The 17359-nt window shown below is 35.8% G+C and overlaps 1 protein-coding gene across 2 annotated transcripts in view; it reads left to right on the forward strand.

Moving 5' to 3' along the window:
* The window catches only part of NKD2 (NKD inhibitor of WNT signaling pathway 2), a 95797-nt gene extending 80941 nt beyond the window's left edge, over positions 1 to 14856 (forward strand). For both annotated transcript variants that reach the window (XM_023495899.2, XM_012541190.3), the window contains exons 5-10: positions 2484 to 2611; positions 4444 to 4539; positions 5680 to 5818; positions 5905 to 5989; positions 8668 to 8795; positions 11483 to 14856. In XM_023495899.2, the coding sequence (XP_023351667.1) occupies positions 2484 to 2611; positions 4444 to 4539; positions 5680 to 5818; positions 5905 to 5989; positions 8668 to 8795; positions 11483 to 12048 (1142 nt within the window). In that variant the 3' untranslated portion in view covers positions 12049 to 14856. The remainder of the gene's footprint in view (positions 1 to 2483; positions 2612 to 4443; positions 4540 to 5679; positions 5819 to 5904; positions 5990 to 8667; positions 8796 to 11482) is intronic.
* The last annotated feature ends 2503 nt before the right edge of the window (positions 14857 to 17359 follow it).

Here is a 17359-nt window from a genome sequence, read left to right on the forward strand (position 1 = left end):
TACATTTAAATCTAAGCAGAATTCGTATTGATGCCTTGGTTAAAAATATAAAATCTAAACAAAGTTCAGAGTGATGCCTTGATTAAAAATATAGTGTTTGTAATATAAAGATGTTAAACTAGCAAGCATTTGGTGTCAACTTTTTTCTACGCACACACTTATTGTTTTCATTTTAAGTAATTCGTTCTTCAAAAGCAGCTTACAACATATTTTTAGCATTACTACTTCCCTACATCTTATAGGCTTACACCTCAAAACTCGAATTTTTAGAGAATGAGAAATTTGCCTGAATTGTATAAGAATCATTTTCTTGATTTTTACAAATTTGGATGATGTGTGATAACAATAAGAGCAGTATACATTTATACATTAATTGATGGTTACAAGGCACTTTTACATTGATTTACATTGAAAGCAAGACGTTCCTCCTTTCAGTGCAAAGGTAGGAGCTACAGATGTATATAAGGGGATCTGTATCATCAAATGTGATTACTATGTTGACCATGCTTAAATGATGAGTGGGGATTTTTGTTTATTAAAATATTTTCAGGATGGGAAAGGTAAAAAAAAAAAAAAAGATTAAAAAAAATGAGTTGTTAACCCCATTTTACAGAACAGGAAACTAAAACTCTCAGAAGTAAAATTACAGGCTTGACTACACAACTGATAAGCTAGAGAGCCAAAATTTGAATCCTAGCCTTCTTAGTTTACATCCTAGAGTAATCATTCTCAAAGCGGGGTTTAGAAAATCCTGAGAGTCTCTGAAACACTTTCAGAGGGTCTAAAATTCAAAATTAATTTTTATTTGTAATATGGTAAATATCTATAAATATAAGCCAAATAAAAACTTTTTGGACAGAGCCTCAATAATTTTTAATAGTATAAAGATCTTGAAAACAAAAGTGTTAGAACCACTGCTCTAAAGTATTCCTTATATTCTACTATGGAGCAAAGCTTCTTAAACTGTGAGTCACAACCCTCTATGGGGTTATGTAGTTGAATGTGGAGATCATAAAATTATGCTTTAGTATAAGCAAATATGTAATTTATATACCTATTTTATATACCAAATACTTGGGGTAGTGTAAAAATTTCTCAGGTGAAAAGGGGTTGGGAGTGGAAAAAGTTTAAAAAGCCTTGCTTTGGAGTTCCCCAGTATGAAACCCTAAATTAAAAGGGAAAAGAAACTAACTCCTAAATAGAAGGAATGAAGAATGGGGGAAAAATATACTGTTACAAAAGCTTTGTGATAATTCATCAGGTATTTGTAAGTTAATAATACTTTCTCGCCCATATACCATTTTGTTTCCCTTTTCTACTCTCTATTCCCCTAACTCCACCCTGGAGAAGAAACCTTGAGAAATCATATCCATAAAAATGGTTCTATTGATGAGTTAGGACATTCTTTCTTTATGCTATCCACATAGCAGTGAACCATTTATTTTCCTCAACAAGATCTTTATTAACTTGTTAAAAGAGCCAGTGGATGCTATTTGGTGGATAAGGCTGAAGTTTCCTTTTTTTAAAGATAGTATTTTATTTTTTCAAATATGTGTAAAAATGGTTTTCAACATTCATTTTTGTAAGACTTTGTGTTCTAAAATTTATTTTCTCCTTCCTATATCTGCCCTCTGCCCAAGACAGCAAGCAATCTAATATAGGTTAAATATGTGCAATCCTTTTAAATTATTTCCATTATTTGTCATGTTGTGCAAGAAAAATCAGAACAAAAAGAGGAAGAAAAAAACAAGAAGAAAGAAAAAAACAAATAATTCAATCTCCATAGTTATTTCTCTGGATATGATTGGCATTTTCCATCCCAGATCTATTGGAATTGCCTTTATTCACAACATTGTTGAGAAAAACCAAGTCTATCCCAATTGATTATCACATAAACTTGTTGTTATTATGTACATTGTTCTCCTGGTTCTGCTCACTTCATTCAGCATCAGTTCATGTAGGGTTTTTTCAGGCTTTTCTAAAATCAGCCTGCTCATCATTTCTTATGGAGCAATAATATTCCATTACCTTCATATGCCATAATTTATTCAATCATTCCCCAACTGATAGACATGCATTCAATTTCCAGTTCCTTGCTAAAACAAAAAGAGCTGCTACAAACATTTTTGCACATATGTGTTCTTTTCCTTTTTTAATATCTTTGGGTAGTAGTAGGAAGTAGTGAGACCAGTAGTGAGACTGCGGGATCACAGGGAATATACAGTTTCATAACCCTTTGGACATAGTAAGGAAAACATTTCTTCTCCTTGCTGTTCCTTAGCCTAGACCTGGCTTTGAAGGACTAGGATGAGAGAGATGAAGAAGGTAAGAACACAGGTTCAAATTTCTGACTCCTGATTTTAAATATGCTGGTCCAGCCAGTAGTTACACCCTGGAAGAATAGTCCCCCAATGTAGTTGAATTAATAATTAAACTGGAGAGATTCCATACTCTTCTTACCAGTTTTTCTTTTGGCTTTACAGTTGCCCTTCCTCCTGAGAAAATAGAAGGATGTGATGGTTACATACAGCCTTTTAATCTAGAAGATGGAGAAAAAGTTGCGAATAAAGACATAAACCGAGGAATGGGAAAGAAGCGGTTAAATATTGATGTATGTTGTGTCTGTATCTGTTTTACTTGTAATATGTCTCTTTTTTCTGCGCATCAGTTCATTAGATCCTGAGTGTCTTTAAGGTACATACTGGCCTTTTGGCCAAATTTGGGTTCCAATTTGACTTTTCAGGAAGGAAATTCTCTTTTATATTCTACCAAATTATAGTGTGTTAAAATACGTGGTGGAATTTACTTAAAATTTGGCAGGTTTGTAGGGGGCAAAGGATCCTGCCATGGAATTTTGCTAATAAGGCTAAAATTGTTTTGCATTACATTAAAATCTTCTTTTAAAAATTCATTATTTTGCTTGGCTTTGCACATTTTGCACTACAGAAGTGATATAAAGTAAACTTTAGCAAACAATTTAGAATTCCTTGGCATGTGCACAAGGTGCCCATTGTAAGATATTTGGTATTATTGGAATAAAAAGTTATTATTTTGCAAGGTAAGCTACAGTTGGGGATAGAAGGGAATGAAAGAATGTTGCTTTTCCTTCTTCCACTTCTATTTCTGAACTTTAAAAAAAAAATGACATTCAGTGATTAGTTTTATAGTATGTGATAGATAACTCATTTTCCAGGTATTATTAGCAGTGTACACAGTGGAGAATATAAAGTGTGGCATCATGAGACAGGAATTATAAGCCATAGTTCCCTTTCCTCCATTCTTCTCCTCATTATGACTTAGTTCTTTAACCCTCTTGAAGCCTCAGTTTTCCATCTGCAAATTGGGAACAAAGATCTCAGTGATAACATTGGGACATATGAATCTACATAGCCAAGGTAGAAACTTCTAGAGTAGGTCGGAAAGGGGGTTTTCTGCATTCCACCCTAATAAGTTAAAATATTAGTTCCTACCCAGAGTGAGAAGGGAGAAGAATTTAGCCCACTGTTTTCTCTGAAGTACTGTGCTTCTAAGGTCTTTCAAACAGCTTTGGCAAAAAAAGGAAGGTTTTTCCATAGGAGTATTTAAAATTCTTACTTAAAGTAATGTAAAGCTTAAATTGTAAGCACTAGAAACCTTCCTTCAGACTTTGAAGCTTATTTCCTACAAATGATTAACGACCTTGCCTTAACATAAAAGCATACAAGTATGCTTCACTACATGCAAAAGACATTTTTTGAAAGTTCTGAAAAAACAAGGCTCAAAAGAAATCTTAGTGATCATCCAATCTAACACCCTCATCTTTAACAGATGAAAAAACTCAGGTTACTCAGCAAGTAAGTCAAAGGACATGATCCAAATTCTCTTAACCCACTCCAGTGTTTTTGTTGTTGTTGTTAAGTTGTTTCGGTTATGTCTTACTCTTTTTGATCCCGTTAGGGTTTTCTTTGAGTATTTTGCCATTTCCTTCTCCAGCTCATTTTACAGATGAGGAAACTTTGCCCAGGCTATTAAGTATTTGAGACCAGATTTGAAATCATGAAAATGAATATAGCTTATCAGGTCTGGAATCACTAAGACTTATACCAAATGAATTTTCATAAATGGAGTAATTTTATTAAAATTCTCTAAGGGAAGCAAATGATCTTTTAATCTGTTTTGTAAATTTTTATTTTTTATTTGGATTTTTATATATCATTTCTGCTTAAAGTTAAGTATTTGTTTATAATTAAACAAAATCAGAAAGATATACCAATATAAAGCACATAAGCATATGCATATCATAAAATAAATAGGAGAAATTATTAATTCCTTTCCCCTCTATCCCATTATGTTCTATAAAACTGGAACAGAAACATGGTCCCATCTTTTGCTACATATGGCAAAGATGTCACATAGTCTATTGAGGATTTTTCATTTTGGATAAAAAGAAATCCTTGTTTTCAGGAACTTCAGTGTGATGTTTCAGTGGAAGATGACAATCGTCAAGAATGGACATTTACCCTGTATGATTTTGACAACAGTGGAAAAGTAACCAAAGAGGTAATATTTATTTTTACCCAGAAAACAGACTGACCCCTTAACAGGATAGACTATAACCTTATATGCAGGGATTGGTCAGAATCAACCAAGATTTGAATATGCAGCAACAACAATAACAATAATTAATATTTAATGTAGTGCTTACTATGTGCCAGGCACTGATAAGTAATTAAAATTACTATTTCATTTGATTCTCACAATAATTCTGAGGCACATGCTATTGTTATCATCCCTATTTTACAGAAAAGGAAACTGAGGCAAATGGAGGTTAAGTGAGGTACCCACAGTTACATATCTTCTAAGTTTCTGAGTCCAGTTTTGAATTCAGTTCTCCCTAATTCTGGGCTCATCACTTTATCCACCAAGTCACCTACCTGCCTTTAGTATAGTCAAAAGACATCCCAAACACGCTCTAACATAACTGCTGACTTAGTAAACTTTTTTTTCTTTCTCTTCTGAACATACCATGGCCCTCCTCTACTGATATGTTGCTCTACTTCTCCCTTAGAAAATAATAATTCCATTAGTAGAGCCCTGCAAATGCTCGTAGTCATTTCAGTGGCAAATGTTGAAGGTCCTTTGAGTCTTTTTTTCCAGTTTCAGATAGCTAAAGTGCTTTTAGGGGAGCACCCCCGCACTCTAAATGAACCTGGCATCTAGAACATGGGTTTGGCCTAGGAATAAGTTAAAAATAAACCTGTGTTGAGACCAAATCTGTTTGAAATTTTAGACACTTAGAGATATGTCTTTCCAAAAACAATAGGAATACTTCCCTTTTTTCTCTCAAGTTGTTGCAACTAAATTCAAAGATGAAATTCTATCCCTGACTACTAGAGAGATGATGCTAGAGTTCTGTCAGAGCTGTTTAAATGAACTGAAAATGAAAAATAAAGTGGAAAGAGTGGACATGAGTTTCTTGCTTGATTAACATTAAGTTTTTGGTAGTATTTGTTGTTGACTCATTTCACTCAAGTTCCATTTGGGATTTTCTTAGCAAAGATATGGAATAGTTTGCCATTTCCTTCTCCAACTCATTTTACAGATGAGGAAACTGAGGCAAATAAATGCTGTTTATTTTTAGAGATAAGATGTTCATTAATTCTGGATACTGATATTTTCTTGCTTTGATCCTTACACAAGGACATGTCCAGCTTGATGCACACCATTTATGAAGTTGTGGATGCTTCAGTTAACCATTCCTCCACCAATAGCAAGACACTTCGTGTGAAACTCACTGTGAGCCCCGAACCTTCCAGCAAGAGGAAGGAGGGACATCCAGGTAAGTGTGCCTAATTAGTGATTGTACTGGTGAACTACCAAATGTAACTTTTCATTATAAAGCAGTTCTCATTATGTGTCATTTAGATAGAGAAGCTGTTCGATGTAAGACCGAAGGAGAGCACTTGGAAGAAATGAGGATGGCAGACAAGAGACTATCTGCTCATGTGAGGTAAAACCTAAAAAGTTTGCAGTCTTTTAACCAGAAGTTGCCTTGGTCTCATCTCATATGAGGAAAAGTGATAGAAATAATAGCGGACAGACTTTCACTTTTGATCAAGTCACACCTTACAAAAGACTAAAAAGCTTCAACAGTGAAAAGATGATGTCTACTAGAAATGGCTAGCGGGAGGTTAAGACATACCTGTTTGTTTATTATGCTTCATATGCAGGAACCAAGGACTCCATTATTCTTATGAACATGTGGTATCTGACTTAAGCTCAGTCAAATAAACAAATCCCTGCCCTATTTTTTCTCTACCTTTCAAAAAAATACCAAAACAAGCTTTTTAGTTGGTTCATTGTTGTGTTCAAGGAGTGATGGCATATGTATTACTATCGGTCTTTTTCAAAGAGTAATAGTGTTCCATTTTGGAGTTACCTTAAATGAGCAAGTATATATACCCAGTGAGCAAAATATATTTAGAAATTCAAAACACTTCTCTTAAATTATTCGCTTCCTTCTTGCTTTTCCTTTTATAAGGGTTATTCATTTAAAGTATCTAAATATAATATAGTATTCAACTACAATATCCCCAAAAGTGTTTACAATTTTATCATGTGATTTGTTTCCTATAAATTATTGATTCCCATTTTAAGCAGTATTACATGTCATCTTTATCAGATTGACCCCACTATTATACCTTCTTTCTCTAATCTTCATTTTCTCTCTGACTGTTGTTTTTTTTTTTCCTATTACTTTTAAGCACACATTTAAATCTCCCCCATCTTTTGTCTCTAAGTCTCCTTTTCAAAAGGGTTGACTTGAGAAAGCTGCCTGAGTTTGGCAACTTCTAATAACTTCATCATTCAACTGTAACTACTGTCTCCAAAGTTACCAGTAATCTTAATTTAATCTTTTTCTTCATCCTTCTTGACCTCTCTGCAGAATTTGACATTATTGATTTTCTTCTTCATTGAGTATTCTCTTCTGCCTGAGTTTTCATGATACTACTCCTTCCTCTGATTATACCTTCTAAGTCACTTTTGCTGGATCTGCACCATATCATACTGATTACTGTGAGTGGATCCTCCAATGACCCTCTTCTTATTTTTCTCTATATTCTTTCAGTTCATGATTTCATCAACCCCATGAAATTCAGTTATCAACTTGAATAAGTTGAGCCTGTATTTATCCAGCTACTTATTTATTTATCCTAAGACTATTTATCTCTCAGGTCTCATTTCTCTCTTGAGTTTCAAGCTCGCCTTAGGGCATATCCAAAATAAAGCATATTATCTTTGCCATCCCCCACCCCATCTGTGTCTCTTCCATACTTCTCTATTACTATTGAGAATGCTGCTATTCTTCCAATCACCCAGGATCACAATCTCAGTATTATCCTTGATTCTTTGTATTATTCATCCACACAACATATCCAATTGCTTGTGAAATCCTTTCATTTCTAGCTCTATTAACATCTCTTGTATGACCACCCTAGTTTAAACCCTCATCACCTCTTGCCTGGATTATTACAGTAATTTCCTAATTGCTCTACCTACCTCAAGACCTCTCCTATCCCATTCCATGCCCTTCCCAGTTGTCAAAGTTCTTTTCCTAAAGAGAATGTCTAACAGTGTCACCTCCCTTCTCAATAAATTCATGAGCTCCTTATTTCTCTAGGATCCAATATGAATTGCTCTGTTTGTCATTTAAAGTTTTTCACAACATGACCCTATTCATGTTATTCCAATTTTCTGACACATTACCCCCTTTCACATACTCTATGATCTAGTTGTACTGGCCTATTTGTTGTCTCTCAGGTCTAACATTCCATCTGCTTTTGCCCTGGATATCTCCCATGTCTGAAATGCCCTTCTTCTTCATTTCTACTTCCTGGCTTTCCCAACTTCTGCCAAAATTCAACTTATATCCTTTTCTACACAAGATCTTCCTCATTCTCCCAAATGCTAGTCTTTCCCCCTGTAAAGTTTTCTTATATTTACTTTGTATGTACCTTGGATATACTTCTATACTATATTGTTTTCCCCATTCAAATATAAGCTTAAGAACAGGGTCCATTTCACTTCTTTTGTATATGTAGCCACATCAGTGTATATAGTAGTGTTTAATGAATGCTTGAGTACTGCCTATAGAGCACTGAACTTGGCTGCAGTTCTTTTTTTCCAGTTCTACTCTTATTAATTAAGTGATCTTCAGTCAATTACTTTACCTCTCAAAATTAACCCAACTAAATGAAAGCTATTATTACTGTAATGCCTTAATACCTCAATCAGCCCTCTGCTGTCCTTAAAGTATAAAGGAAATAATCATTATAGTAAATCACATTTATACAACAATTTAAGTTTTTGAAAATCCTTCTCTACTCCTCACCAGTAGTTGTATGGCTGGTAATAGAAATATTATTATCCTTGTCTGACAGATAAAACTCAAAAAAAAAGTTAAGTGAATTGAAAATTGTCACACAAATAATAAATATTGGAACTGGGATTCTGAAGTTTGCCTCTTGAGTTCAAGAATGACATCCCTTCCACTTTATCATACAGCCTCTTAAAGACACTTAAGTAGGGATTTTGGATGCATGTATATTTTTTGTGTGTTTTTACCTCAATCTGATTTTTGTCTTGTAACTAAAATATTCATATCCTATTCATTTTTTAACCCCACAGGAGGCCAAACAATGACCACCACCATTACACCGTGCGGGAGCAGTACTGTGTTGATGAAAATACTGAAAGAAGGAACCATTACCTTGATCTTGCCGGAATTGAGAACTACACTTCAAAGTTTGGGCCAGGTAGACATTCCAGACCAGACACAAGAAACCTTCAAATATAGATTAATCTTCTTTTTAGGGATCCAGAAGCTAAACAGTAGAAGGATTTTAGAGCTCCTGTAAAACAAAAATCTAACTTTATCATAACTCTTCCAATTTCAGGGAAACGCATGCCCTATTTACTTATTGAATGTATGGTTTATAAACTTTTCATGCTAGGTAATTTGAAGAGCTGTGTCTTCCCAGCCTCTCTTTTCTATGATTTTGCTGTTGTTTGGGTTCAGTCATTAATTCTTTGTGACACTGGAATAGGCCAAAAGGAATTGCCATTTCCTTTTCCATTGGATTAAGACAAAGCCAGTGAGTGTCTGAGGTCAGATTTTACTCTATGCACTCAACCTAGTTACGTCCTATTCAAACAGAGGTAAAGTGAGTGACCCAGGCTCACAGAGATAGTAAATATCTGAGACTGGGTTTTGACCTGAAATCAGACCTAGCATTAAATCCACTGAATCATCTAGCTGACTCCATATAAGTAACATAAAATTATCTATCTATGATAAAGCATGAATTCACATATCAACAATTCTCAGTAGAGCAGGACACTTCTCCATGGGCTACCCTGTAGGAAATGGTCAATAACATCCTTCCATCTCAGCTTACAAGGCAACCTGTTGTTCTCTGTTTCAAATAATAATTTTACCAAATAGATAGAGGAAAGATGCCATAGAATTTCTGAATTATCCTAAATTTTTCTTATCAACAAATTATCACAGAAACCCAAAGTCTAAAAGGGATTTCTAATGTATCTGGTACCTTGTACCAGCAGATCTAAAAAACTGTCAATCAGCCATTATAAAGAACATCTACAGCAATGGGTTACTAAGCACCAGCCAAGGTACAACTGATGCAGAGATTATACTGCTTAGTCATTGTTTTAAGGAGAAGTAAAGGATTCTGTTATTTATTTGGGTTCTATGCACATAGAATCCATGCAGCTAGCTGCAGCATGGGCCACTATGGTTGCAGCAGATAGCATGTTAGATTTGGCTTTAGGAAGACCTATGTTTACATTCTGTTCAGTTCAATTTCTTTCTTAGACATTAACTGTGTGTCCCCACTTACTCTCCCTCAGCCTCAGTTCCCTCATCTGTAAAGTAAGGATAATAGTTAATGCTCTATAAATTGCTAGGTATCATTATTATTATCATCATATAATTCAAGTGAACATTTAGGGTAGGAAATAACTAAAATAAACATGTGGATGATCATTTGCTAATCTGACCTTGAGTTCTAAAACATTTTCATCATGACCTGTTTCTTGAACCAATAAGTTCTATTCTGACATGTTGAAAGGAAACCTGTAGCAAAAGACTTCCTGCTATGTTCTTACTGGCCTCTTTTCACTCTTTTCTGCTATATTTTGTTAGTCTCTAAAGATCTAAGAAAAGCAAAAGGGAAAAAGCAAAGGGAAATTGTTTTACTCTAAATAGCATGGAGTGGAAACACTATTGTAGAAATGTTCTTGAAATATCCTGACCCAGGGGATTAGCAAAACGGTGAGGCATAACATCCAAAAAGATACCTAATGGCTTCTAAATCCAAACTAAACTTGGAAGTGGTTTTTTTTTCACCTTCTAGAAGTACCAACAGTTTAACTGATATATCCTGTTTTTCTAACAATGAGTCAGATGAGTGCATTAATTAAAGAGTATTTTCTATTGGATATCTCTTTCGTTAACAGTGGGGTGCTTGCCATCTAGGGGAGGGAGTGGAGGGAGAGGGGGGGAAAAATCGGAACAGAAGTGGGTGCAAGAGATGTTGTAAAAAATTATCCTGGCATGGGTTCTGTCAATAAAAAGTTATAATAATAATAATAAAAATAAAAAACAGTGGGATTTGTGCGTGGATTGTGGGGAGGACCAAATGAACACTTTAAAAAGAAATAATACCAAAACATTTTAAATTTCTTTAATTTAAGATGTTGGAAGGATATTCAAGAGGAGTATAGGTAGTAAAGGAATGGCCTAAAAGTTAAGAGACCTTAGATTCAAAACCCACTTCTGATATCATTATCTGTGTGATTCAGGGTCAATCACTTAACCTTTTATTACTGCCAAGAAAGTTTCTAAGGCTATAAATTACAGAGTAGTTGTTGATCTGCTTTAATGACAGGGAATTCTCCGCTCAGAGTTTTCTATATTGATAAGCTCATAGGTTCAGACCAAAAGAACAAAATAAGAAGATTTGAAGGTAATTCTTTAAAATGAATAAACTTAATTTGCCCAATATTGAATTATCTGATAAGATCATTTCCTATATTACTCAAGATAGCATCTATCTTTAAAAACTCTAATGGCAGTCACAGGTGTTCAAAGCCATTTTCAGGCTCATTTCTTGGCATGGCATTTCCATACCTTAAATAACCTCATTGTTGAAAAGAGCCACGTCCATCAGAATTGATCATCCCATAATCTTCTTGTTGCCATGTAAAATGTTCTCTTGGTTCTGCTCACTTCACTTATTATTAGTTCATATAACTAATAATAAGTAACTTTCCAGGTTTTTCTAAAATCAGCCTGTTTATCTCAATAAACATTTATCAAGCACCTTCTATGTGCTAAGCACTGACCACATGCATTTTCATGCTTCTCTACAGAGGAGGCTTAAGAGAGAGACCTTAACTTTGTCTCCCTTTCTATTTGCAGGTTCCCCTCCAGCACAACCCAAACAAGAACACCATGGCAGACCCTCTCATTCCCAAAACAGGTCCCGTTCCCAGGAGTCCGAGGCCCACATAGTGCATCATCGGAGGTCACAGGTGCTTGCTGATTATTCTGTCCCGGCTGCTGACCCTACCCCGAGGGTCTTGGAGATGCAACAAAGGTTGAAAGGTCAAGAAAAGCAGTTCCTGAAGTCGCCAAAGGGTTCGGGAAAAATGCCAGCCATGGCAGGGGGGAGTGGGAGCGGGAAGCCAGGGAAAGCATTTAACTACTACATGCCCGCCGCACCCTCCCCAGCGGCTCAGGATGTATACCATCTCCAACAGCAGCCACATCCTCACAAGAAGTACCGGCAGAAGGCTAAGGACTCCCACTCCCCCCTGAAAGCCACTCACTCCCAGCCTGCTGTCTTGGAGCATGAGGTGATCAGGGATTTACCCCCTGTCCTAACCAATGAGGGCTACGTCATTCCTGTGATTCAGAGACACGAGCATCATCACCACCACGAACATCACCACCATCACCACTATCACCACTATCATCAGTCCTGAGGCAGGAGCTGAGTTTCACTCAGGAGGCAATCCCAGTGAACTGTGTCTCCAGGAATGGAGTTTGGGACTGGAGAAAGAGAAGGGGCAGCAGGGACTGGATCAGAAGGGAAAGGAGTGTATTTATCTGTTTACTAATTATAGCCTTGGGGTCATCTTTCCTTCTGAAATGAAATGTTGGCAAATCCATGCAAAAACAAAAACAAAAAATGCTGGATTTATAATTGCTATTCACTTAAAAAAAAAAAAAACCACCCTACAGATGTGCATAAAAAATATTCTTTTCTTTTCTATTAAATATTTAGCTCTAGATCTCAGGTGTGGGTACAGCTATAAAGTTGTACCATGATGCTCTACAGAGAGGTCTTTTTAAAAAATATACTGTAGTCTCATAATGTTTTTAATGAATGCGTTTGAGGCCACTGCCACCTCTCAGTTAGAATGCTGTTTTATGTACTCCATAAAAACCGTATATATATTTGTAGAAAGATAAATTTATATCTGCTTATGTTTATAATTCCAAGATGAGGCCTTCTTTTTGGTAAATAATAATAATAATAATAATAATAATAATAATCTCTGCTCAGATGATCTTAAGATATTTTCTCACAACTTTGTTGGTTATTTTTATTGGTGCTTCCAACCATTTTCTGGGAAGTTGTCAGATGATTGGTAGCTAACCTGTGAGGTGTGTATGTCCAGAGTGAATGTAATGCATTGTAACCTTTAAAGTAACTTATTCATTATGAGATCATGATGGTAGTTTGACTAACAACAGCTTTTTCATGGTCTGCAAAGTTGTGGGTGGTTCCTTTTGATATGTGGTGTCAAGCACTGAACATAGTGAGGGAAAGGCAGTAAGTAGCATGGTGTTGAGTGTTTGCCATTGGTCTGAGTGTTATTGCTGTTTCTGGGATAGGAAACTTAGGTGGCTTTCTACCTGAGATCCAACTACGTGAGTCATGTGACTAGAGAAACACCAGTAGGACATCAGTTCTAATCCTAGCTCTTGCCCACAAGCTGGGGGTGTTATCACAGACAAATCATGACTCTTCTGGACCTCGGTTTCCTCATCTGTAACAGGATATTCTAAGTTACCCTTTAAGTCCCCTCCAGCTTCCTAACTCAGTGACTCAAAGAAATGTTAGATTTGAGTAAAAAAGGAAAAATTGGAGAAAGGTAAACATGATTAATGGCTACCATTTTATTATAGCAATGATACTAGTCTGGCAAACTAAGGAAAAGTAGTCCTCTTTATTTGGGGTACAGCCAACAATAAGTAGATTTAATAGATGGAAAGTGGAATTGTAGTAGAGAAATGGGTGGTTTTGGAAATGGAAGGGAGCAGAAGGGGGTAGGATCAGTGGATTGGAGGAAGAAATCTGTTCCTAGTTTTACGATCCTGAACTCTATTTCTTTATGCCTCAGTTTACTGATCTTTAAATAGGCATCTCCCACATTGGAAGGATAGTGTATGGATTTTATTGTGAGTCAGTCACGTGAAGAGTAGAGAATAGCATGATATTAACTGGAAGTATTATTGTAACTATGACACAACTATTTTCTGAGTTGAGAAAATGAACATTTTTAAGTCCTATATCCCCGCCAAAGCTACCTTCTTAACAGTTAAGTCACCTTTTTCAATTAAAAAAGGATGAAAAATTTGGGATGCACTATCCAAAAGTTAGGCAGGACCTTGAATAAATTTTAATGTTCTGTAGTGTAAGGTAAGCAGTTGAGACTCATGATTCTGGTGAAGGTGGGGAAGTGTACAGGATACACTAGTGGAAAGGTCAGAGATATGTTGTTTGGGTTTGTTAGGGTTTGTTTTGGGGGATGGGTTACTTGTGAATTTGTATATCTGACAATGTATTTGCTTTCTTAACATTGTATTGGTATAATAATAAGTAACATTTCATTGGATTTTTTCAGATGTCATAATAAAGTGTGTGTCTTTATAATATTATACACTACTTTAAAAGCAAGCTTTTCCTCATATATACAGTCCATATATATCTATGTCAATGTATGATTATAGATATATAGATATGCACACAGTATATATGCACTTGCTATATAGAGAGCATATCTATCTGTATATATACATTTATATAAAAAAGAAAAATTAATATATATATATATATACATACACACATGACTCCATATTTATGGATAAAGTTATATCTTTTCCATTATGCTGCTCTCAAAGAAAAACTGAATTCTAAAGTAGATTAATGATAGAGGGAACAAATTCTATACCATTGCCTCAAGTTAGAGAGACCAAGTTGTAAATGAGAATTTTGGATCTTTGTAAATAGAAGTTTGGTTGTTGGAGCAAAGCAAGCCCCTACTTTCTTCTAGGCACTTATTCCTATTGCTCTCCCATTTAATAGATTTTTATAATTGTGTTCAACATGAAAAGTAATTGGTTTCCCCTTCCACAATCTGAGGCCATAATTGACTCACACAGAAAGGGAAGTGGAGAACTGAGGGAATTATCTGGCTCATTCAATCCCCAAACATCTTTTTTGTCTTAGCTATCTAAATGTGTCAAGGCAAAAAGCCACTAAGCAGGAGGAGGGAGACTACAGGAGCTCAGAGTTGCCCTTTTTCACATTCCATTTGCATGGAATCTCTGTGAATGCGTGTGTGCCACTAAATGTTTTGGACAGTATTCTTCCAATAAAATCTTAGTGTAACAAAGTAGCTCACATCACTGTATGGATATTTTTTTGCAAAAAAAAAAATGCTTTGTAATAGCTGTATTGGATTTCATTTGTACATGGACTTAAATAAATTCATTATTTATTTAGTTCCAGCAGATTTATTGAGTGTTGTATAAGGGTCTCCAGCATAGTATTACAGTCTTAAGACTGAGCTGTACTGTAATCAACCTGTCAACTCACTGACAAGGAGCGGGGAGTGTGGAGAGGAGATGATGTTTCTCCATGGCCCCTCTGAGTTTGGACTTTGAATTATTTGAATTCAAATCCTTGTTTGAAATGGCTTTGAAACACTCCATTCTTCAATGATGAAAGAAATGAAATACCGTCAGGTCAAAACCAAGAGCTGAGCAAGTACTGCCTTAGTGAAGGAGTCTGGGAAGCCAACAGCCAGATGGATGTCATTCCTGCATTCCCTTCTTTTCTCCCTCCCCCCACTCCACTTTCCCTTTGAAAACTGGAAGCTTGGATCAGGCAGCAGGAAGAACATGCTCCTACATAGAGTCTCCAGCAACAGCTTGCCCAGAGCAGGGCCACAGGTCAGCTACAGACCTGTGAACTCCAAGTGGGGATGCTGATGGAGGTATAGTGGATAAGAATGGTTATATTGATTTAAAAGAAACCATCAGAAAAAAGTCTGAGATAAGAGAGCTGGTAGGCAGAAATAATACATAGAAAAAAACATTCCAATAATATTATGGAAGATAATTATGCAGAGTCAGGATAAGATACTCACAGCTTCTCTAGATTTCAGCTCATTAAGTACAACATGAAAGCTATGGTAGCTTAGTGAATTGAAGGAAAGCCTGAGTTTTAAGTCCCATTCCTGAATTCTGGACAAGTCATATAACTACTCGATGCCCTTAATAACTCTTAAAGATTATAATTAGCAGAAGAGTTGACAATCTACATCAGTGAAAGGAGTTTCCTTATCAAGAGTTCCTTGGAACAATGAAATCACAGATCTAGTCCAAGACTATCTCGTCTTGGTACACCTTGTTCTGTTCAAGTAACTTCATCTTCTTTATGAACCAAAGTCAAATTTTTATGAATGATTTGCTAAAGCAAAAGAAAACCTTTTAAAACCAGTAATAGTAACCCCTCATTGAGTTGTTCTGTAAATTGAGGTTTTCATATATTGGGTTCTCTTAGAGGGGAGCCCACCCATATTGTATTTTCTTCTTTGCCTTCATGAGCCCACATAGACCTATGCATTTCACCAAAAATATGTTTGGTTTCACAACTTGAGTCCAACAGAACTTTCTTGTTGAAGTCTGCAATGATCTCCTCCGAACAAGATTCAATATTCCAGGATCTGCCCATTGTTTCTGACAAGACTCTCTTCCTTAAAACCCTTTCTAGTCTCAGTAAGGAAATCATTATCATTTTCTTTTTTATTTTGTTTTTAACTATGGAATAAAACATTTCCATAAATAGTACAATAAAAAAGTTATTGTACATGAAAGGATATGAATGGGTAGTTTTCCAGTGAAGAAATCAAAACAATTTATAGTCATATTTTTAAAATGTTCTACATCATTATTCAATAGTATGCAGATTAAAACAATCTTACTATTTCATTTTACGCCTACCAGATTGGCTAAAATTATCGTTTTTCAGCACCTCTCTGACCACATAAATTTGGGTCTCTTCTTTTCCTTTCTTTCTCATTCCCACTAATTATCCCAATATCAGGAATTTCATTGCCAATCCCACACCATCCCCTACAGAGAGCTCAGTTGCATGCTTGATATCAGATATGTAAAGGATTCTCACAATAATTTTTCTCAACTTCTCTCGAGCATTACATTTTGTCTTCTCTGTCTGCAATGTATCTATCTAGGCTGTTGCTATCTAAGATTACATTGAAGGAACAAAACTCATCTTCCCCTATCTAACCTACTCCTATTTTTAAGCCACCTTTGTGTCTAGAGCATTCTTCTTTTTCCCTAGGTGCAAAAACTTACTGCCATCTTGAGCAGTTCTCTCCCTTGCCACACATTCACTATGTTACCAAATTCTAAAGATTTTGTGCCATTACTTTAAATGTGACACTCATCATTTCCACATCCAGATCCCTAGACCAGGGACTTCACATTGTAAATTCCAGGATGTCAGAAGGGCCTGATTTTTGCCTTTTGTTCCCATGGTACTTAGTTATAATACTCTGCATGTGGTGAACACTCAATAAATGTTATTGACTGGTGGCCAACAAATGCTTAGCTAGGCCATTGCAAAAGCCTTACTAGTCTCTTTACCTTCAGACACTTCCTTTCACAGTCTACTCAAACTCCTGAGGGCTTTCTGTGGTCCTATTTAAGACCACAGGGATTATCTTAGTTAAATGTAATTTTGTACATAGAATCTCCTTTTCAGAACTTTGAAATGGCTCCTAGTTGGGATCAAAGTCATGAAGACTTGAGTTTAAATCCTGTCTAGGACACTCATTATCTGTATGACCCCCAGACAAGGGAATTTAACTTCTTTCAAGATAATAATAGTTCCTACTTCCCACAGTTGATATAAGAATCAAATGAGATAACTTATGTACAAATACTTTGCAAAGCCCAAAATGCTATATAATTACTGGC

Source organism: Sarcophilus harrisii, chromosome 1 (genome assembly GCF_902635505.1).
Source record: "Sarcophilus harrisii chromosome 1, mSarHar1.11, whole genome shotgun sequence".
In the NCBI taxonomy this organism is placed as follows: domain Eukaryota; kingdom Metazoa; phylum Chordata; class Mammalia; order Dasyuromorphia; family Dasyuridae; genus Sarcophilus; species Sarcophilus harrisii.